Here is a 24,410-nt window from a genome sequence, read left to right on the forward strand (position 1 = left end):
TACACCCCTCATCTCCGGTATCAACCTGGTGAACCTTCTCTGCACTCCCTCCAAGGCCAATATATCCTTCGCAAATAAGGGGACCAAAACTGCACACAGTACTCCAGTTGCAGCCTCACCAGTGCCTTGTATAGTTGCAGCAAAACCTCCCTGCTTTTATATTCTATCCCCCTCGCGACAAAGGCCAACATTCCATTCGCCTTCTTGATCACCTGCTGCACCTGCAGACTGAGTTTTTGCGATTCGTGCACAAGGACCCCCAGGTCCCTCTGCACAGCAGCATGATGTAATTTTTCTCCATTTAAATAATATTCCAATTTACTATTATTTCTTCTAAAGTGGATAACCTCACATTTACCAACGTTATATTCCATCTGTCAGATCCTCGCCCACTCGCTCAGCCTATCCAAATCTCTCTGCAGACTTTCCGCATCCTCCACGCAATTCGCTTTCCCACTCATCTTCGTGTCATCAGCAAACTTTGTTACCCTACACTCAGTCCCCTCCTCCAGATCATCTATGTAAATGGTAAACAGTTGAGGCCCCAGCACCGATCCCTGCGGCACGTCACTGGTTACCAACTGCCAACCAGAAAAGCACCCATTTATCCCAACTCTCTGCTTCCTGTTGGATAGCCAATCCCCAATCCATGCCAACACCTTACCCCCAACTCCGTGTACCCCAATCTTCTGCAGCAACCTTTTGTGAGGCACCTTATCGAATGCCTTCTGGAAATCTAAAAACACCACATCCACCGGTTCCCCTCTGTCAACCGCACTAGTCACATCTTCATAAAAATCCAGTAAATTCGTCAAACACGACTTTCCCTTCATGAATCCATGCTGCATCTGCTTGATCGAACCATTCTTATCCAGGTGCTCTGCTATTTCCTCTTTAATGATGGACTCCAGCATCTTACCAACTACGGACGTTAAGCTAACCAGCCTGTAGTTATCCGCCTTTTGTCTACTTCCTTTTTTAAACAGCGGCGTAACAGTAGCTGTTTTCCAATCAGCCGGCACTACCCCAGAGTCTAGCGAATTTTGATAAATAACTACTAACGCATCTTCTATTACCTCAGCCATTTCTTTCAGTACCCTGGGATGCATTCCATCCGGGCCCGGGGACTTGTCTACCTTCAGTCCCATTAGTCTACCAAGCACTATCTCTTTAGTAACAGTAATTGTATTAAGGACCTCACCTCCCACCAACTCTCGATCTCTAATATTCGGTAAACTATTTGTGTCTTCCACCGTGAAGACCGACACAAAGAACTTATTTAAAGTCTCAGCCATTTCCTCGTTTTCCACTATTAAATCCCCCCTCTCACCTTCCAAGGGTCCAACATTCACTCTAGCCACTCTATTCCTTTTTATATATTTGTAAAAGCTTTTACTATCATTTTTTATATTTTGAGCCAGTTTAGTTTCATAATCTATCTTTCCTTTCTTAATCGCTTTCTTAGTCATTCTTTGTTATTTTTTAAAGCTTTCCCAATCCACTAATTCTCCACTATTTTTGGCCACTCTGTATGCATCTGTTTTTATTTTAATACTCTCCTTTATTTCCTTCATTATCCACGTCTGGTTATCCCTTTTCTTACAGTCCTTCTTTATCACCAGAATATATTTTTGCTGAGTACTTTAAAAAATCTCCTTAAAAATCCTCCACTGTTCCTCAGCTGTCCTACCTACCAGTCTGCTCGTCCAGTCTACATTAGCCAATTCCGCCCTCATCCTATCGTACTCCCCTCTGTTCAAGCAGAGGACATTGGTTTGGGACCCTACTTTCTCACCCTCCATCTGTATCAGAAATTCAACCATATTATGATCACTCAACCCAAAAGGGTTGTGTCTCATTACACAGTACCAGATCTAAGATAACTCGCTCTCTCGTAGGTTCCGTAACATACTGTTCAATGAAACTATCCCAACAGCATTCTAAGAACTCTTCCTCAAGCCCTGCACGTCCAATTTGAGTCAATCAATCAATCTGCAGGTTGAAATCCCCCATGATTATTGCCTTTCTGTTTTTGCATGCATCCATTATTTGCTTGTTTATAGCCCTCCCCACCTCTAAGTTATTACTTGGGGGCCTATAGACCAGGCGTGGTCTGTAGGCCCCCAAGAGTTGGGCTGAATGGCCTGCTTCTGCACTGTGGGGATTGTATGATTGTATTATTCTCTCAGCATGTTGAATCAGCACAGAGTCCAGTGCCATTTGAAATGCAATAATTACTTTCAGCATTGAGAGTCTAGGATTCTTACCAAACTCCCTCTCTGTTTTACGGCCAATTTTACTTCAAGCTGGCACTGCCACTCTAGTATTTTACATTTTTTCTTGGCTGAATGCGAAATGACCAAACCCCTTTGCAAAAGCCTTGCAGGTTCCCCACAGGATTGAGGAGAAACTTCAGAAAGAGAACTGACTGAGTAGAGAAGATCAAAATCAGTCTTCAAGTGCGAGATAATGTTATGATCCTTAAGCAGAGATGCATTAAATCTCTAAGGTCTAGACCAAGGATGAATCACCCAAGGCTGGATTTGAACCCGGGTCCCTGGTATTGTGAGGCAGCAGTGCTAACCACAGTGCTACCGTGCCACCTCTGCCAGGACTGAAAGTTGACAAGGCACAGGGACCAGATGGGATGCATCCAAAGATACTGAAGGAAGTGAGAATGGAAATTGTAGGGTTGTTGGCCATAACCTTCCAGTCTTCTGTAGATTGTAAAGCTAGCCCCAGCAATTACAGGCCAGTCAGTTTAACACCAGGGATCGGCAAAGGTCTAGAAACAATTATTCAGGAAAGAATTAGTAGTCACTAGAATCACTTCAACGAGTCAGATGAGGTTGGCCTCTTAGAGTAGGAACTCCCTGATTCAAGTCTGTCCGAGGGCACTGTTAATGCCCTCCATGCCCATTGAGCACCGCAGAGACTGGGGTGTATTATTGACCCCTTAAATCACATTTTAATTTGATGTTTTAAGTTTCATTTCCACTTTTGTCTTTTGTTTCGGACGGTTCTCCTCCTTTTAGGGAGCTTCCCTTTTTGAGTTATCCCTAAGTTATTTTGATTTCCTTTATTTGGTTGGCATTAAAGGATGTCCCTGATTCAAATCAGAATTGGCTGCCCAATTAGGGAGCCTCAACTGTATATAAAAATGGGAGTGTCAGGTCCTCTGGCATTCTGGATTCTGACTGTGTAACAGAAGCATGCTAGGAGTGAAAGAGTTTGTAAATAAAGGGAATTTGCTGAAGGGAGACTGGCATTGGAGGAGTTACATCAGTCACATAGAAAAATATGGTTTTATTAGGAAGAGCCCACATGGACTTTTAAAAAAGGAATTGTGTTTATACAACTTGCTCATATTTTATCAGGAGTTACAGATAGGGTCGATGAGGGTCATGCTTTTGATGTGGTGCACATGGACTTTCAGAAGTCATTTGATACAGCACCACAAAACTTGTGAGAAAATCATAGCTCATGGAATAAAAGGAACAGGAGCAATGTGAATACAAAATTGTCAGAATAATAGGAAGCAATGGGTAATGGTCAATGGGTATTTTTCAGGCTGAAGGAAGGTTTGTGGTTGTATTCCCCATGGGCCAGGATTGGGACCCTTGCTTTTTCTGATATATATTAATGAACTCGATCTTGGCGTGCAGGGAAAAATTTCAATGTTTGCGGATGACATGAAACCCGCAAGTGTTGTAAGCAGTGAAGATAACTGTGTAGAAATTCAAAAGAACACACACAAGTTGGTGGAGTGGGCAGATAGGGGCAGATGAAGTTCAATGCAGAGAAGTGTGAGAAGGAAGAATATAAAATAAATAAGGAGCAGAGGGACCTGGGTGTATTGGTGATTAGATCATTGAATGTGGCAGGACAAGTGGCGAGAGCAGTAGATAAAGTCTATAGTATTCTGGGCTTTATTGATAGAGGCATAGAATAAAAATCAAGGAGGTTATGCTGAACTTTTACAAGACACTAGGTGGACCTCAGCTGGAATATCGTGTACAGTTCTAGGCACAACATTATAAGAAGAATATGAACGCATTAGAAAGAGTGCAAAGGAGGTTTGCAAGAATGGTTCCAGGGATGAGAAACTTCAGTTATGAGGATAGACTGGAGAGGTTTGGACTATTGTCCTTGGAGAGCAGGAGGCCTTACTATAGGCTGATGTGATCCAGTGGTAACTGTCTTGTTCCTTCCGACAGCGCAGAGTCGCTGAGCAGAAACTGATAGCCAAGTTCCGCACACATGAGGATAGCCTAAACCGGGATGTTGGATTTATGTCATATTATCAGTAACCCCCACAGCTTGCCTCCTGGGCTTGCAGAATCTCACTAGTTGTTCTGTCTGGAGACAATACACATCTCTTTAACCTGTGTTTAATGCTCCCTCCACCCACATTGTCTGTATCTTTAAGACCTGGCTGGCTGTCGGGATTTGCATTCTAATCAGTATTCTGTAACTTGATTTCTGTGTCTCTGCACTGTTTGAGAGCACATTTCCACTCCATCTGATGAAGGAGAAGCGCTCCGAAAGCTTATGGTATTTGCTACCAAACAAACCTGTTGGACTTTAACCTGGTGTTGTGAGACTTCTTACTGTGTTGCTTCCCACACAGCCATGGGGAAGGCCCAAAAACTGAACATGTAATTGGTAACTTGAAATGTAACTGCTATTGGTCCGTATCTCTGAAATGGAGACATCTGAAAGCTGGGATTGGCTCTCCTTGGAGCACAGAAAGTTCAGGGAGATTTTAATAAAGATGTTCAAAATCACAAAGCCTTTTGATAGAGGAAATAAGAATTTTCTTTTCCAGTGGCTGGAGGGTTGTAAACCAGACAACACAGATACAAGATAAATGGCAAACGAACCAGAGGGGAGATGAGGAGAATATATTTTTACACAGAAAATTGTCAGGAACACACAACCTGAAAGGGTGGTGGAAGCAGATTCAATCATAACTTTCAAAAGAGCATTAGATAATAGTGTCCCAGCTCAGATGGAATAGCCTTGCCTCGGAGTCAGAGGTTGTGAGTTTAAGTCCTGCTCCTGCACTTCAGCCCAACAATGCAGGCTGACACTGCAGTGCAGTCCTGAGTGAGTGCTGCATTGTTAAAGATGCCACCTTTCACAAGAGATTTTGCACCAAGGTCCTGTTTGCATTTGGAGTTGGACATAAAATATTCCACAGCACGGTTTTGAAGAAGAGCAGGAGAATTAATCCCAGTGCCCTGGCCAATATTTATCCCTCACTCAATGTCACCAGAAAAATATAAGAGCCTGAAAGGGCAGATGGTAAAGTGAAGTAGAGAACACAATGAGAGCAGCCATGATCTTATTTAATGGCGGAAGAGGCTGAAGGGCTGAATGGACTATTCCTGATCCTATGTTCCTATTTGTTTCTCTCCTGTCATTTTCAATCACATTGCTATTTGTTGCTATGTACAAATTGGCTGTTGTGTTTCCAACATTACAACAGAGACATCATTTCAAAGATATTTCATTGGATGTGAAGCATTTTGGGACTTCAGATGCTGCAGAACGCATTATCTTAATGCATGTCATTTTTTATTTGGAAGTGGAACATTTGCTGGTTTCGGGGGTGTTGTTAAAACTCTTTCTGGGGAAATGACAGCGAAGTAAAAATATTTGGTTGGCACAGAGACTAAGATTTTCATTCTCATCAAATTGGTTCATCTGAATTTGTGTGAAATTTTCAACTTCAGCTCCAGAAATGGAAACTGAGGCAGGGTGCATGATGGGAAGAAGTCTCCATATTTGTCCAAAATTTATCTGTTCTCATCCTGGACATTTCTCTGAAGCTAATGTCTCAGGGATTCTTTCCCAATCCCACTCAATAACTTAACAGTACACACAATTTCTCTGACAATCCAAGCACAAATCAATTGGGAGAAAAAGGAGTGAGGATATGTATATTTATTCTGCTGATGCTAATGTTAGAAAAACAAAACCATATTTGCCATGAATATTCTAATAATATCTCATGCGTCTGAAAGATCCGATAGTTGAGTTGTAGCCGCCCCAGTCACTGTATCTCCTGTATTCACCGGGTCTCATGAAGTACTGTCGGCCTCTGTAGTTGGGATGTTCATAGAAGGTCCAGTAACCGTCCATCACATGGCAGGAGTGAATGTCACGGTAACGGAAACGATCGTAGACAGAGGGACAGTCATCCATGAATTCCATCATCTGTCCCCCAAAGTCAGGCCTCTCGTAAATCCTCATTTTGTAGTTTCCACCTCGGTACTGGAATAGAGATAAAAGCATATTTGTGATGATCGTAATAATTACACATCTGAAATAGGTTATAGAAATGGAGCTGGTTCGTTAGAAGGGAATTGCTGAAGGATCATCTCATTAACAATCAGAGTGGAGTTGAGACAATTGAATAACATGAATAGGAGGCTTGGATTATAGTTACACCTGATTAACAGTGAGAAACATTTGCATATTATAGAACATAGAACATAGAACAGTACAGCACAGAACAGGCCCTTTGGCCCGCGTTGTTGTGCCGAGCTTTATCTGAAACCAAGATCAAGCTATCCCACTCCCTATCATCCTGGTGCACTCCATGTGCCTATCCAATAACCGCTTAAATGTTCCTAAAGTGTCTGACTCCACTATCACTGCAGGCAGTCCATTCCACACCCCAACAACTCCCTGCGTAAAGAACCTACCTCTGATATCCGTCCTATATCTCCCACCACGAACCCTATAGTTATGCCCCCTTGTAATAGCTCCATCCACCCGAGGAAATCGTCTTTGAACGTTCACTCTATCTATCCCCTTCATCATTTTATAAACCTCTATTAAGTCTCCCCTCAGCCTCCTCCGCTCCAGAGAGAACAGCCCTAGCTCCCTCAACCTTTCCTCATAAGACCTACCCTCCAAACCAGGCAGCATCCTGGTAAATCTCCTCTGCACTCTTTCCAGCGCTTCCACATCGTTCTTATAGTGAGGTGACCAGAACTGCACACAATATTCCAAATGTGGTCTCACCAAGGTCCTGTACAGTTGCAGCATAACCCCATGGCTCTTAAACTCCAACCCCCTGTTAATAAAAGCTAACACACTATAGGCCTTCTTCACAGCTCTATCCACTTGAGTGGCGACCTTTAGAGATCTGTGGATATGAACCCCAAGATCTCTCTGTTCCTCCACAGCCTTCAGAACCCTACCTTTGACCCTGTAATCCATTATATACAGTTAAAAAGGAAAAGTATAAGGAAGATGAAGATAACTTGATAGTTAATGGGGTGATGGAATGGGAGCCACTCATTTAGCAATGTCTGTGATTGTCTGGAATATGTTAGCTTAGTCTTCTGCTTTTATGGGGAATGGGAAGAGTTGATGAGGGCAATGTAACCACGGGAATGAGATTGGAAGTGTTTTGTTGCGGCAATGCATATTTTTGTTGGGTTCATGTTATTATCCTCATCTCACTGATGTATCTTTGATGTAATATGAAGTGAGACTGCGAGTGTCTATGCGGCACACACTGTGATATTTCTATACAAAACTGGCCTTATGTTGTAACAAAACACGTTAAAACTGTGAAGTTGTACGAACTAAGTAAGGGCATGATGGGAAAATTGGTCAACTTTTTGTTACAATATAAAGAACGGCTGACCAAAGCTATTTCAAAATGCCAGACCCCTGTAAGAGTTAATAAGGCTGTATGAGTAAATAAAACAAGATAAGGTCAGGGAGGAAGGAGTCACCGACCTTCTTCTGTTCCATCAAAGGACAAGATAAGGGTATGAATAATGAGACAAAGAGTTCTAGGAGGTCAGCAAGTTAAAACCTGATTAATGATATTGCTCACGATTCTATTACTAATTGAATTCCTGAATGTGCTCTGGTCACGAACACTGATAATGATTATGTATAAATACTGAACTGTTTCTCTGTGTAATTGCGGACTTGTGGAAGAATGAGCAGTTATACCAACTGCTCTCTGACCCCAAGTTTTCAGCCAAAACTGCATGCAGTCTTTCATAAATAAAGACTAGTTATTTAGTCGAAACAAATTTTGTTGAGTCTTTCTATCACAGTCAAGAAGCAGGAAAGTTTCCACTTCAACAAAACAAGAAAGTATTCCACAAGGTAACATAAAAATTTACATTGATTCTGATCCAACAGAATCTCAGTCTAATACGATGTTGTTAAAATTAATTTAATAGGCTCCTATTCAGATCGAATATATTTTTAAGAAAAAGGACTCTTGTTGGTATGTACAGGATACATGAATTGAACTATGAATTGAGTCAATGTAATGCTAGAATTATTAACACTAATAGAAAATTTAAGGGGAAGCGACGAAACTGTGAGGAGAGAGAAGAAATACAAGGATCTGCTCATAATGTTCGACACAAGACTGGAGGATAGTCGTGTGGAGCATAAATGTGACCATATAGACTTAACTGATTGGAGTTGTTGAGTGCAACGGCCTGTCTATATGCTATTAATTCCTTGTGACTAAATTATCCAACCATTGCCAAATTCCAATAGCTGCTCGCAGATAGTGTTTACAAGGTAGAAACTGATCTGCTCTCATTTTAGTTCCCAGACTTGGAGGCAGCTACGTGCCAATCTAAGGCCCAAATTCAGCATCAGCACTCATTAACAGTTGATGCACAAATACCCTCCAGAGGCAGTTTACACATTTGAGGGGCACAGCAATGGATTCGAATGGGCGCTGGGGATGGGGGATATGAAGTGTTTGGAGAGGCTGTGATCACAATGATTGTGGAGTCAGACAATCACCCTGACTCTCATAAGGACAACAGGAAGTCTTTTCAGAGAAACATTCTCCGTTTAGGACACTGCAACTGTGTAAGAATCCATCTCAATCAAACTTCTCCCGGGGCACCTAGAGCTTGGGTATTCGGCATCTCATTTACAATTTTAAATAACCTAACCCTGTTTTAGGTGGCCAGCAGCACTGCCTGAAAAAAATTACTTGACCCAATTTCGAGAAGCAATGTGCTCCAATTTCAACCAATGCAGATTTATACCCTCAAGAATGTGGCTGGGTATGTTTACTGTTAGACTGGATTTGTGACAAACTAAGTAACTCCCTAAACTTAGCTGCTTTGCACAATTGACATGTCCTCACCATCAATCTGAGCAGAATATGTAAACAACCAACTTACATATGGGTAGGAGCGACATGAGCCGATGCTGTCATTGAATCCCATCCAGCGCTGGTAGTCAGGATAATCTCCCCTGCTCAGAACGTACTGGTATCCCATGTAATTGGGTCTCTCATACATCACCCACCAGTCACTCATGACACGCATGGAGTTACAGCGACTGAAGTAAGGGGACAGGTCAGCACAGTCAGTGCTGCACTCATAGTGCCGACCCTGGAAGTTCCTGTCCTCATAAAAGATAACCTGTGGAAAGAGACAAGAGAAATGAGTAAGCTTGAGAATCTAGCGAGAGTGATCAAGAACTCTCACATCCTATACAAAATCAGGCTGTTTCTTGCCTTTGCCATGTTGAGCTCACAGTTAGATGAGTAACTGATTTAACACAGCAACATGCTCTACAGTGTGGTATATATATGCTGCACAAAATGACCGCATGATTCTGTTCTCTTGTTATTCAAATGATTTGATGCTGAACGTCAGCAAAAAGAGAACAAAACACATCACTTGACATGTTGCTTGACATGTCACTGATTCTCTTCACTTTGCTTTCACTTCATTTTCATTGAGGTGTGAAAACAAAGAAGGAGAGTCCATCGTGCTTTCCACATTCTAACTGTTTTCAAACAGCAATGGTTACAAAATCCATTTTCAAAAAGTTATTTCCAAAATCTACCCAGCGAGCTCGGTTTCTAAATGAAGCAAAATCTGCTTCAGTTGCTTTGCTCATTGACGTAACGACTTCCAGTGACAGCACAACTGGAAATGAATTGGTTTCTCTGTTTGAGTTGAAAAAATGGGTGGCACAATGGCACAGTGGTTGGCGCTGGTGCCTCAGTGCCAGGGACCCGGGTTCAAATCTGACCTTGTGCAACTGTGAAGTTTGCATGGTTTCCCTGTGTCTGCGGGGGTTTCCTATCACAATCCAAAGATGTGCAGGTTAGGTTAATTGGCCATGGTAAATTGCCTGTTCGTATCGGGGGATTAGCATGGTAAATATGTGGAGTTATGGGGATAGAGCCTGGGTGAGATTGTTGTTGGTGCAGGCTCGATGGGCCAAATGGCCTCCTTCTTCACACTCGGGATTCTATGATTCTTTTGGATAATGAATTAAACTGAGGAACACCACCTACTGTTTCTCTATTTTCAAACTCTATGACGATGCACTTTTATAAACTTCATTACAAACACAATGTAATTTCCGTACAGAGGCCAGCAGCCTCCTGGCTGCCCTATATCAGCCCACCCAGCTGCCTCAGTCCCTACATGACTTCTACATGTCTTCTTCCAAAGAGAGTGATCCATCCCTTGGGGTGGTTACATGCTCTTCAACCCAATTCCTCCCTCAAGGCAGGTGATCCTCTTCTGCTGCATTGCTCTGAAAGGGACAGTCACCATAAATCACCAGAGACTCCGGCCATGATTCTCCCATTGCGGCCCGCCACGTTTCTGTCGGGTCCGGCTGGGAGATGTGCGTGTCGGCCATTTTGCGGGTTCGCCGACAGTTTTTACGACCCGTGCGCATCTCCCAGCCGGAGAAAAATGGCGCCGCCGGGAACCTGCAGAAAATCGGTGGGCTGCTGTTTAGCATGAGTTTACATACCTTTGCATACCATTATCGGAATCCACACGGCAATCTCCACCCACATCTGCGTCTCCCACCTCTTTGGTGTGATGTAATTTTGGCACGAATCAGAACAGGTATTTAAAAGTCGTAACCTGGCGTGGCAGCCTTGAGCTGGCGTGAGGAGGTAAGTGCTGCCAGCGGAGCACAGGGGCTCGAGAGCTACCGCCACCACCCCCATCCCCCACTCCAAGCAGCGCTGAAGCACACTGTGGTTAGCAGCCTCGAGGGCTCCTGCTCCCGTTCCCCCTCCACAGCACTTTGCAGTGGCATTGTCTTGCTGCGGGGTGTGGTCAGGGACTCTAAGCGCTGGTGTTCCGGGTTGGGGGAGGAGTGCACCATGTGCTGACTGAGGCCTAACCAGATGAAACAGCTGCTGCTCCAGGCCGGGGTGCAGAGGTTCAGACATGGACTGCATGGAATCTGCTGTCACTGGGCACACATCTGGTGCTGATTTGTAGTCAGTCCCTGCCCTGTGACACAGACCAGCAACACATGCCTGTAACGGATGCTGCAGTTGCACACATAGCAATGGCTCAAGGGTGCGCATTGCCCACAGCTGCACACCAACCTGCATAATCTGTGCCAGCAATTGTCATGATGGGAATCTCACACAACCCTAATCGGGCCACGCATGGCATCATGGATTGTGTGGAGTTGCCAACTCCCACAAGTGGGGGTTCTGGCCCCAGCATGGGGTTGGGGTGGTGCTGGGTCTATGCAGCCAATGGTAATAGTCCGTCATTCTCTGCTCTTTCCAAACCCCGCTGAGCAGATGGATCTCAGTTTGCTCAATCGGAGCTGGCCATGTTGGTGGCAGCGGCTCAGGAGGTGGCGGGCATGGAGAAACACCGCAAGAGGAGCCACCACCAGACCCTCAGGAAGGAGGGCAGGGGGCTGTTGCTGAGGGTCAGGAGGTGGGTGAGCAGCTCCTGAGAGGGTGCACAGAAGGTGGAGGGTGCCGAAGCCAAGGAGGTACAGGCCCCGCAATTCCTTCGAGGCCCTCTCGGAGGAGATGTGCCATCGCCGGCTGCGCTTGTCCAAGACCACAGTGCGACACATTTGTGGGGTGCTGTCACATCTGGTACCTCGGGGGAGGGGCGGCCTCCTGCTCCCTGTGGGTGTGAAGGTGACGGCTGCCTTGAATTTCTATGCCTCCAGATCATTCCAGGCATCCGGTGGCGACCTGGCTGGGATCTCCCAGGCCTTCGTGCACAGATGTGTGCGACAGGTCACAGACACCCTGTGTGCCCGGGCAGTTTATTAATTTTGATGTGGGCCGTGCACAGCAGGAGGCCGGGCTCTCAGCTTCGCCTCCATCGCCGGGATCCCGAATGTGCAGGGTGCAGTGGATGGGACACACATCGCCTTGCGGGCGCCCCATGCAGGGCTGCAGCGATTTGTGAACCGGAAGGAGTTCCACTCCCTGAACGTTCAAATCGTCAGCGACCATCGGCTCAAGATCACGCAGGTCGATGCACGCCACCCAGGGAGTGTCCATGACAGCTTTGTGCTCCGGCAGTCGGACATCCCTGGCTCTTTGAAGACCAGCCCAGGCTCCCGGGATGGCTACTGGGTGACAAGGGTACCGGCTAAGGTCATGGCTGATGACCCCTGTGCGGAGGCCCCAGACCGAGGCAGAGACCCGCTCCAACAAGGCCCATGCAGCCACCCGGTCCGTCATTGAGCGGTGTATCGGCCTGCTGAAGATGCGGCTCTGCTGCTTGGACCGCTCTGGGGGGTGCCTCCAATATGTCCCTGTGCGTGCTTCACACATCGTGATCGTTTGCTGTGCTGTGCACAACATCACCCAGCAGCGGGGAGACCAGCTGGAGCAGGAGGAGGAGCAGTGAGAGGGCGAGGTGGGAGCCCCGCCACACGAAGAGCCGGAGGAAAGACGGTGGGCGGCGATGGCAGGTGTTCGGCAAGGAAGGGCAGCGAAGGATGCCTTGATTGCAGCCCGCTTCACCTAGCTGGTGCTGTGCAGTGAGGGGGTAGCACCGAGAAGAAGCAGTGGACAGCACAAAGTTAGAAAGTTGTAGTTCACTAGTGGGTACGTGTGAAGGTTAGCATTAGTCAGGGTTTGGTAATCATTTATGTTAAGAGCACACCCCCCGCCCCCCACCCCCCACCCCCCTTCCCCACAGCTCAGTGTTCCCGACTCCCAAACATAGAGGTGCTGTCTGTTGAGCCTTGCAGACTCGGCCCATGTTTCAGAGTGCCTGCCCCACCTTCCCCAACATCCACCAGACTCCAGGAGCAAGTGCAGCCGCTATTCTCCCTCCAAACCGACCTGGGCCCGCAAACCACCACATCACCCTTCCCCAGCTCCTGGCATCCCGCCACCCTTTCCCCCAGAAACATCCGACCCTATTAATGTGTGTAGATGAAGGTAGAGCAGTTGATGTCATATACATGGATTTTAGTAAGGTGTTTGATAAGGTTCCCCATGGTAGGCTCATGAAGAAAGTAAGGAGGTGTGGGATAGAGGGAAATTTGGCCGATTGGATAAGTAACTGGCTATCTCATAGAAGACAGAGGATGGTGGAGGATGGCAAATTTTCAGACTGGAGAACAGTTACCAGCAGTGTACCACAGGGATCAGTGCTGGGTCCTCTGCTATTGGTGATTTTTATCAATGACTTGGAGGAGGGGGCTGAAGGGTGGGTCAGTAAATTTGCTGATGACACCAAGATTGGTGGAGTAGTGGATGAGATGGAGGGCTGTTGTAGGCTGCAAAGAGACATTGATAGGATGCAGAGCTGGGCTGAAAAATGGCAGATGGAGTTTAACACTGATAAGTGCGAGGTGATTCATTTTGGTAGGACAAATTTGAATGCGGATTACAGGGTCAACGGCAGGGTTCTGAGGAATGTGGAGGAACAGAGAGATATTGGGGTTCATATCCACAGATCTCTGAAGGTTGCCACTCAAGTGGATAGAGTCGTGAAGAAGGCCTATAGTGTGTTAACGTTTATTAACAGGGGGTTTGAGTTTAAGAGCCGTGGGGTTATGCTGCAACTGTACAGGACCTTGGTGAGACCACATTTGGAATATTGTGTGCAGTTCTGGTCACCTCACTATAAGAAGGATGTGGAAGCATTGGAGAGAGTGCAGAGGAGATTTACCAGGATGCTGCCTGGTTTGGAGGGTAGGTCTTATGAGGAAAGGTTGAGGGAGTTAGGGCTTTTCTCTTTAGAGCGGAGGAGGATGAGAGGCGACTTAAAAGAGGTTTATAAGATGATAAGGGGGATAGGTGGAGTGGACGTTCAGAGACTATTTCCTCAGGTGAATGTAGCTGTTACTAGGGGGCATAACTATAAGGTTCATGGTGGGAGATATAGGAGGGATGTATGAGATAGATTCTTTACTCAGTTAGTGGTTGGGGTGTGGAATGGACTGCTTGCTGTGATAGTGGAGTCAGACACTTAAGGAAATTTCAAGCGATTATTGGATAGGCACATGGAGCACACCAGAATGATAGAGAGTGGGATAGCTTGATCTTGGTTTTGGACAAAGCTCGGCACAACATCGAGGGCTGAAGGGCCTGTATTGTGCTGCACTGTTCTATGTTCTGTGTTCTATGAACCTTGAGAGCTGCTCTGATGAGTACTGCAGGGTCCATGAAGAGCGGACCAGGCAACTGGACCATTGATTCAGTACAGTGTTCAGCACAATTCAGCATTCCAGTGTGCACTGTCACACGCTGGCTCACAGTGTGACTTTCACAGTGTACATGTTGTACATGTGTCCATGGGTTGTACAGTGGAATCATTAGCCATGTCATTAGCACATAGAACCTAATGCCCAGTAACCACTTTTTGATTTGCTGTGGTCATTCTAATTGAGTTGGCACAGCGGAGTGACAGAAAATGAAGACAACGGCCAGGATTTCACCGGCTCACTCTGCCCATCAAATCGCACGAGAGCCGAGAAATCAGGATCAGGATCAGGCCCGATTTCTCGGCTCCAGTGATCTTACGAGAGCTGGATATCCGATGAGGTCAGCCTCTCGCTGCAAATGGGCGAGAGGCTGAACATATTATTTGACTACATGATGATGTTAATTTCCAGGTGATTAGCGAGCCCGTCGCTGAATCGTCCGTGCTTGCTTGCCTTTATACCCTCGCTCGGAGAGGTTCTCTCCGGCATGGAATATGCCTGCTCCCCATGAACGGGGAACAGTCATGTTAGTCTCGACGGTAGAACTGGAGGCAACTGAGAGCCCCGCGGAGGCCGAGGGCAAGGGAGGTGCCCCTTGGACTTTTCCAGCCTGGCAGTGCCAGCCTGGCACCTTGACACTGCCAGCTTTGCATCTTGGTAATGCCAACTGGGCAGTGCCAGAGGGCAGAGCCTGTAGGGGTGGGGCTTATCGGGGCAGGGCCTATGTTGGTGGGGTCTGAAGGGGCGACCCTATCGCAGGGGGGATAGGGGCCGCTGCCACTCTGCAGGTGATTGGATCGGGGGGCAGGGGTCCTGCAACAACTCTGTCTGCAATCAGGTCGGAGGGGGTGGGGCAGTGCAATTGGTCTGGGTGGCACTGGGGGTGGCGGGGGCTGTGTAGGGCTCGTGATTTTCCTTGACCCGCATGATTGGGGGGCGGGGGGAGTTTGTACAGGCTGCATGTAACAGCAGGGCCTGACAGCTCTCTTTCAGCCTATCAGATTCCTGCTGTTGGAAATGCGCATGTGCAGAATCAAAGGTCTGCAAATGCGCCATAGATCTCTCCTGCAGTTGCTATTGCTCATGTGCAGAATCAGAGTTCTACGCATGCACAGTGGCTTCCTCTGCAGGCTGGCTGGTGAATTAAGCCAGGCTCACTGCCTGGAGCAAATAGAAACAGTCTGGATCATTTTTCCATGCACTATGTACAAAAGGTTGGGCGTGAAAACTTGCCCAAAAAATGGATCAGGAAATCTCTTATTTTCATGCGAGCTGGACACTTAGAATCATTTTTGTAAAATTCTGCCCAATGTGACAGTTGTGAGGACAGCAGACATTGAACTGTATGATTTCATGGAATCATAGAATGATTGCACCACCGAAAGAGGCAATTCTGCCCATCTTTTCTATGCCTACCCTCAGCAAGAGCAGCTCACCGAGACACACTCAACTGTCTCTTTCACTACAAACAATGATCCAATTCCCTTTGAAAACCTCCACTGCAATACTGCTTCCAGTACATTTTCAATGCAGAGAATTCCAGATTCTGCAAGAAAAAGCTTTTCCTCTTGTTGTCATTGTTTCTTTTACCAATCATGTTAAATCAGTGTCCTCTAGGTCTCGATCACTCTTCCAATGGGAACAGTTTCTATCTATCTACTCTAGATCCCTCATGTCACCATTCATCAAATCTATTCTCCAAGGGGAACATTCACAACTTCTCCAATCTATGCATGTTATGAAGTGTTATCATAGAATCAAAGAATCCCGACAGTGCAGAATGAGACCATTCAACCCATCGAGCCTACACCGACAACAATCCCACCCAGACCCTATCCCCGTGACCCCATGTATTTACCCATGTTAATCCTCTGACACCAAGGGCAATTTATCATGGCCAATCCACCTAACCTGCATATCTTTGGACTGTGGGAGGACACCGGAGCACCCGGAGGAAAGCCACACAGACACGGGGAGAATGTGCAAACTCCACACAGACAGTGACCTGAGGCTGGAATTGAACCCAGGTCCCTGGAGCTGTGAGGTAGCAGAGCTAACCACTGTGCCACCGTGCCGTATAGTAAGCATCTTCTTTATGAATGTATATACAACGTCATGAGCCACTATGAGCAAGCGTAAGTGATACCATTGGTAGCTTGGACTTTTGGGGGTTCAATCTTCCCATAAGGGATCTGAGTAACCAGCTGTAATGTCCTACCTATGTTTGGGGTTTTAGGTATGAAAAAGAGAAAATAATGTGATTTGCATATGTAGATTCAAATTAACAGCAACAGGTTTATTCCAGGAAGACTGACCTGTACAGAATACAAAGTGAAAGTAAAACAGCCATCTCTGCGTACACTGAAAGATATTGTTTTCTTTGAGTGTTCCGGTTTCCTCCCACAGGAAAGATGTGTGGGTTAGGAGGGATTGGCCATGCTAAATAGCCCCTTAGTGTCCAAAGCTTAGGTGGGTTAGCACTGGTAAATGCACGGGTTACAGGGATTGGCTGGGGTGGTGTGGTGGATGCTCTTTGGAGAGTCGGTACTGACTCGATGGGCCAAATGGCCTCCTTCTGCACTGTAGGGATTCTTTGATCTATGTGCTGAATGAGGTGAAATCCTCTTCTGAGTGTCAGATGAATTAGAAGATGTCGCCTCCATGGGAATGGCCTGACCATCCCTGGTCCAGGCTTTGGGTGGACTTTGCAGGGGCTTTTATGGGTCATATGTTCCTAGTCATTGTGGACACACATTCCAAGTGGTTAGAAGTACACATCATGAGCAATATTACAACTCCCATTACGATAGAGATGTGTCAAGTTTTTGCAACTCATGGCTTACCGGATTCTCTTGTCTCTGATAACATTAATGAGTGATTTGTTCCAAGAGAAGTGGGATATGCCATTTGCGGACTGCTCCTGTTCAGCCAGCTTCAAATGGTTTAGCCGAGTGAGCTGTGCAGACACTGAAAGAAGGATTGAGGACAACGACAGAGGATACTTTGGGAAATAAACTCTCATGGTTCTTATTCCAGTATCGTATCACACCACAAACAACAACAGGACTCTCAGCAGCTGATTTACTGATGGGCAGGAAGCCAAAGTCTCACCTGGATGTGCTGCATCCAAATGTCAAAGTGAGAGTGGGAAGGAGACAGGAAATGGTTCCTGATGTACAAGGATTTCCAGTGGACTCCACTCCAGGAGAGGATGAAAGGACAATCATGCACAGATACTCAACCTACTCCTGCACACACAACTACAACTCCACTGAAACAGGCCTCACCAGTGTCTATGGCATCACCAGTGGAACTCTGCAGATCACAGTGTAGTAGCAAAGCCTCTGAAAGACTGGCGTATAGTCAAGACATGAGTTTAATTATGTTTCTGTCCTTAAGGGGGGTTGAACTTAAGGGGGGGAGAAGCATCTTCCTATTTGAATATATACACTGATATCTTTAGCGGATATGAGCATGCACAGTGACATCATCAGCAGCGCAGGCATTTGCAGGTTTAGACTTACCATGAGGGAGTTGTGTAATTAGCTACTCTGGTTCAGAGTCCATGCTGTCCTGTATTTAGATCTTTTTATAAGTAAAGAGGATTGAATATCACAATGTGTTCAATGATCTTTTTGTGGCTGAGATACCACAATTCACAAAGCTGAATTTCCTCATTCAAGGAAAGATGCTGATGAATCTTTTCTGCAGCCTCTCTCATGTCTTCAGACCCTTCTAAAAGTGTGGTGACCAGAATTGGACACAATACTCTGCTCGAGTCTGATGTGGGGTTTTATAACATCTTCCTTTTTTTTATATTCAATGCCCCTATTTATAAATCTTTATTAACTGCTTTCTCAACCAGTGCTGTCACCTTCAATGATTTGTGCATGTAAATCTCCAGGTCTCTCTGCTCCTGCACCCTCCTTTGAATTGTACTCATAATTTTATATTGTCTCTCCATGTTCTCTCTATCAATATGAATCACCTTATACTTCTCTCCATTTCACCTGTAATGGGCTCGTCCATTCCACCAGCCTGATTAAGGTCATTTTGGTTTGGAGATCATCCATCTCACGGTTCAGAATATTTCCATCTTTCTTGTCAGTTGCAAATTTTGAATTTCTGCTCTGTAAACCGAGTCCCTGTCATTCGCATAGATCAAGAAAATCATTGACCCCAAAACCCAACCCCCTCCCCCGCCCCGGGAAATCCCACCACATACCTTCCTGGAAAACAACACTTCACCAACACGCTACTTTCTAACACTCAGCGAACTTTGTGTCCAGGTTGCCAAGATTTCATTTGATGGCAATAAAATTTGCAAACAATTTGTTACGTGATACTTTAAAGCAGCATACAATAGGAAACAAAATCAGAGAACTTCCAAAATCAGCCGTGATTTGTATTGACACTTTAAGGACAACACAGCAGAAAAGGGTCACCTGGCTTGAGGGACCAATTGGGCGAAAAGTGGGTTATCGCCCCAAGGGGTGGATTCCTCACTTAGGCAGAAAACGTGTTGAAGTCACGTATGGACTGGGGCAGCTGGGTGGGCTGCTCTCGAGCAACTGGGGGCTGATGGCCTCTGTACAGTTTTTCATAAGAAATCCCATTGGTATTTGCAATGAAGTTTGTCAAAGTGCATCATGAGAGTCTGAAAATAGAAAAATAATAGGCTTTGTCCCTGAATTTCATCTACAAAAATCACCCATCTTCACTCACACACATCGTCACATTGACGTGCAACTTAGTTTAATTTGAGTCAAACAGAGAAGCCAATCCATTTCCAGTTGTGCTGTCACTGGAAGCAGTTACATCAATGAGCAAAGCAACTGAAGCAGATTGTGCTTCATTTAGAAACCGAGCGAGTTGGGTAGAATTTGGAAATAACTTTTTGAAAATGGATTTTGTAACCATTGCTGTTTGAAAACAGTTAGAATGTGGAAAGCACGATGGACTCTCCTTCTTTGTTTTCACATCTCAATGAAAATGAAGTGAAAGCAAAGTGAAGAGAATCAGTGACATGTCAAGCAACATGTCAAGTGATGTGTTTTGTTCACTTTTTGCTGACGTTCAGCACTGTGGTGAACCATCGTTGGTTCCCACTGGATAGTGCTGAGCCAGGGGCTGGCCAGGACTACAAGGATGTACATATGTTACTGTTGGATTGTGCTATTGTTGCTGTTGGGTTAGGGTGGGGTTGTTACACCTTTGTATGATAGTGTTGTGGCACATCCCAGTCGGGCTCCGCCGACCTGGGAGAGGTATAAGAGTCCCTGCTCTGGCCGGGACCCCTTCAGTCTGGGATAGTGTATATAAGTTCTGGTAGCTTCATTAATAGTAAATAAAAGCCTTCATTTACTGAAGCCTCGAGCCTCGTGTCTAAATTGATGTGCATCAATTTTATTTACTATTATTAAACTCTCGACGGAGAAAAAAAAAGAAGAGAGAGAGTATGGAGCAAATTCTCAAGCCATAACATCTGACGCTAGATCCACGTGCGGTGGGCGCTTCTAACACCTTCGACCACTGGCTGAAGTGTTTCGAAGATTACCTGGCAGCCTCCGCAGCGGTCACCACAGATGATGACAGACTCCGGGTCCTCCATGCGAGGGTAAGCGATACAGTCTACCTCGCGATCCGTGCGGCCACTAATTACCCTAAGGCCCTCGAGCTTCTAAAGAAGCGCTATACAAAACCACCTAACGAGATACACGCTCGTTACCTCCTCGCCACTTGACGACGGCAGTCGGGCGAAACGATGGAGGACTATGCCAATGAGCTCTTACAGCTAGCCAGGGGTGTGACTGCAAAGCTGTGTCGGCTGAGCAGAGCATGTACGACCTCGCCCGAGATGCGTTTGTGGCCGGGGTCGGATCGTCGTACATTCGACTTAAACTGTTGGAGAAGGGTAACCTTAATCTTACCCAGGCCATCGAGTTAGCAGAGATGCTCGCGTCGGCTTCAAAGAGCTTAGTCTTATATCCAGAGGACCACATGGAGACAACGTGGCAGGAGCAGTCGCAAATCCCTCCTCGCCCCTCGGGTTCGAAATGCTGTGTAATGGCATGCTCCCATTCGGGCCAGACGACGGCTGCAGCCCCGTGCGGCCCGCGGTGCTACTTCTGTGGAGGAGCCAAACATACCCGGCAAAAGTGTCCCGCTAAAGCTGTATTGTGCACCGCATGCGGTAAAAAAGGGCATTATGCAAATGTGTGCCGATCGAAACCCAGGAACGGCAGTGCGACCTGCGATTCTTCGGAGCTTGGATCATCATCATCGTCGAAGTCGTCGCCGGGTTCGTCCACGTGTGAGGCCAGGACGACGCCATACGGTCGATGGAGTCGGAGGAGTATGACCACCAGGGGTCGCGGAGTTTGGCGCCCTCACCCACGTGCGATTCATGGGGGCAGCCATGTTGGTCGACACTGACCACGAACGACCAGCAGGGGTCCTCTGCATCGATTTCAGCTGCCTGCAGTGGCGTTCATGAACCAACGGTGGCGTCGATTATCCTGGACCAGGCCAAGCCTCATAGACTCGATCGTTCAATGATGAATATCCAGGTAAACAATCATGTGCTTTATTGTCTGTTTGACAGCAGGAGCACTGAGAGTTTTATCCACCCAGACACTGTGAAGAGGTGTGGACTCCAGATTCAACCTGCCAAACAGACAATCTCTATGGCATCAAGGTCCCGGTCTGTTGCCGTGCTAGGGAGTTGTGTGGTAACCTTGAAAGTACAAGGCACAGTTTACGAGCGCTTCAAGCTGCTTGTGTTGCCGTATCTTTGGGCGCCAATACTTTTCGGACTAAACTTCATGGTCCACTTGAGGAGCGTAATCCTACAGTATGGTGGGCCACTCCCTTCACTGGCAGTGGGAAAACAGCAGCAGCCTCCAAATTGCCCAACGCGTCCCGCCTGCAACCTCTCGACGCTAAAGATCACCACTCCCTCCTTGTTTCAGAATCTGGTACCAGGCTGCAAGCCCATCGCGACTAAAAGTAGACGTTACAGCACTGAGGATCGGATCTTCATTAGATCTGAGGTTCAGCGGCTCCTCAAAGAAGGGATCATACAACCCAGTGTTAGTCCGTGGAGAGCACAGGTTGTGGTGGTCAAGAGCGGGAACAAACCCCGGATGGTCATTGACTACAGTCAGACCATTAACCGATATACGCAGCTGGATGCGTATCCTCTCCCGCGCATATCTGATATGGTCAATCAGATTGCGCAGTACCGGGTTTTCTCCACCATAGACCTCAAGTCCGCCTACCACCAACTCCCCATTCGCCCAGAGGACCGACAATACACGGCTTTTGAGGCGGATGGTCGCTTGTATCATTTTCTCAGGGTTTCCTTTGGTGTCACCAATGGGGTCTCGGTCTTCCAGCGTGCTATGGACCGAATGGTGGACCAGAACGGGCTGCGGGCTACCTTCCCGTACCTGGATAATGTCACCATCTGCGGCCATGACCAGCAGGACCACGACACAAACCTCCTGAACTTCTTACGCACTGCATCTCGCCTGAACTTGACCTACAACAGGGAGAAGTGTGTGTTTCGTACGCGCCGTTTAGCCATCCTTGGATATGTGGTGGAAAACGGGGTCATTGGCCCTGATCCAGACCGTATGCGCCCCCTTGCTGAACTTCCCTTACTTGCTAGTGCAAAAGCACTGAGAAGATGCCTAGGCTTCTTCTCTTATTATGCGCAGTGGGTTCCCAACTACGCGGACAAAGCCTGTCCGCTTATTAAGTCCACGACTTTTCCCCTAACGCCAGAGGCCCAAGTGGCCTTCGAGAAATTGAAAGACGACATCGCGAAAGCTACGATGCACGCGGTAGACGAGTCCATCCCCTTTCAGGTGGAAAGCGATGCATCTGATTTCGCCCTGGCCGCCACACTTAACCAGGCGGGCAGGCCCGTCGCATTTTTTTCCCGCACCCTCCAAGGCCCCGAAATTCGGCATTCAGTGGTGGAAAAGGAGGCCCAGGCCATTGTGGAGGCCGTCAGACACTGGCGCCATTACTTGGCGGGAAAACGGTTCACCCTGATCATGGACCAGCGGTCCGTGGCGTTCATGTTTAACAACACGCAGAGGGGCAAGATCAAGAATGACAAGATCTTGCGGTGGAGAATTGAACTCTTCACCTATAACTACGATATCATGTATCGTCTAGGGAAACTCAATGAGCCCTCGGATGCCCTCTCGCGTGGAACATGCGCTAGTATTCAGGAGGATCATTTGAACGCCCTCCATAATGATCTGTGCCATCCTGGGGTCACTCGGCTCTACCACTTTGTCAAAGCCCACAACCTGCCTTACTCGGTGGAGGACGTCAGGTCGGTAACAAGGATTTGCGCGGAATGCAAACCGCACTTTTACCGACCTGACCGGGCACATTTGGTCAAGGCCACTCGTCCCTTCGAGAGACTGAGTGTTGATTTTAAGGGCCCCCTTCCCTCAACAGATCGGAACATGTACTTTCTAAATATCATCAATGAGTACTCCCGGTTCCCTTTTGTTGTTCCCTGCTCGGATACATCCGCTGCCACGGTGATCAAGGCATTCCGTGATCTTTTTACCCTGTTCGGATACCCCAGCTACATCCATAGCGACAGGGGCTCGTCGTTCATGAGCGATGACTTGAGGCAATTCCTGCTCTCATACGGGATTGCCTCTCGTAGGACCACGAGTTACAACCCTAGGGGTAATGGACAGGTGGAACGCGAGAATGCTACAGTCTGGAAGGCTGTCTTACTGGCGTTGAAGTCCAAAGGTCTACCAGTCTCCCGTTGGCAAGAGGTGCTCCCTGATGCGCTCCACTCTATTCGCTCCCTCCTGTGTACGGCAACCAATGCTACTCCCCACGAGAGGATGTTCTCATTCCCTCGGAAGTCTTCCTCGGGGATCTCTTTACCGTCTTGGTTGACGTACTCAGGACCCGTCCTCCTGCGGCGACATGTAAGGGCCCGCAAGTCCGACCCGTTGGTCGAACAGGTCCATCTCCTCCACGCCAACTCTCAGTATGCCTATGTGGCATACCCTGACGGGCGAGAGGACACGGTCTCGATCCGAGACCTGGCACCAGCAGGGGACGTAGCAACCCCTGTCGCTCCCATACCCCCAATAACAAACCCATTATCTCTCATTTCTTCCCCGGACACGGCGCGGGCAGCATCGGGACCATTGCTTAATCATTTTACTCACATGTACAGCTTGCCTGAGCCCAGAAGATGGTCGCCACCGCAGGGCGTGTCAGGATCCCCTGGACTACTGTCACCTCAGGGTCAACCGGCCTGTGAGTCCATGGAAGAACAGCTGGACGCCGTTTTGGGGAGAGCGCCACCGCAAGTGCCTACTCCGGTGTCACCGCCGGTATTGAGGAGGTCACAACGACAGTGCGGTCCCCCTGACCGTCTGAACTTATAGACTGCTGACATTTTATTCTGGTTTTTGTACCCCGCCGGCCTTTGTTTTCAAAGGAGGGGTGAATGTGGTGAACCATCGTTGGTTCCCACTGGATAGTACTGAGCCAGGGTCTGGCCAGTACTACAAGGATGTACATATGTTACTGTTGGATTGTGCTATTGTTGCTGTTGGGTTAGGGTGGGGTTGTTACACCTTTGTACTGTAGTGTTGTGGCACATCCCAGTCGGGCTCCGCCTCCTGGGAGCCCCCTGCTCTGGCCGGGACCCCTTCAGTCTGGGATAGTGTACATAAGTTCTGGTAGCTTCATTAATAGTAAATAAAAGCCTTCATTTACTGAGCTTCAAGCCTCGTGTCTAAATTGATGTGCATCAAGCACCAAATCATTTGAATAACAAGAGAACAGAATCGAGTGGTCATTTTGTGCAGCATATATATACCACACTGTAGAGCATGTTGCTGTGTTAAATCAGTTACTCATCTAACTGTGAGCTCAAC

The 24,410-nt window shown here is 47.2% G+C and overlaps 1 protein-coding gene across 3 annotated transcripts; it reads right to left on the reverse strand.

The window, feature by feature from the left end:
• Nucleotides 1–6,003: 6,003 nt before the first annotated feature.
• Nucleotides 6,004–13,055, reverse strand: LOC144503811 (gamma-crystallin S-1-like). 3 transcript variants are annotated; one of them, XM_078228726.1, is made up of 3 exons: nucleotides 13,044–13,055; nucleotides 9,192–9,434; nucleotides 6,004–6,279 (listed from the first exon to the last, which is right to left on the reverse strand). In XM_078228726.1, exons 1-3 carry the CDS (start codon nucleotides 13,053–13,055, stop codon nucleotides 6,004–6,006), a joined length of 531 nt encoding a protein of 176 aa, XP_078084852.1. The 3 variants fall into 3 exon arrangements, with proteins under 3 accessions (XP_078084852.1, XP_078084853.1, XP_078084854.1); XM_078228727.1 differs by lacking the exon at nucleotides 13,044–13,055 and adding an exon at nucleotides 13,014–13,022; XM_078228728.1 differs by lacking the exon at nucleotides 13,044–13,055 and adding an exon at nucleotides 13,014–13,022 and having other exon boundaries at nucleotides 6,004–6,272; nucleotides 9,188–9,434.
• Nucleotides 13,056–24,410: the final 11,355 nt, after the last annotated feature.

This window comes from Mustelus asterias, chromosome 14 (genome assembly GCF_964213995.1).
Source record: "Mustelus asterias chromosome 14, sMusAst1.hap1.1, whole genome shotgun sequence".
NCBI classification, from domain to species: Eukaryota; Metazoa; Chordata; class Chondrichthyes; order Carcharhiniformes; family Triakidae; genus Mustelus; species Mustelus asterias.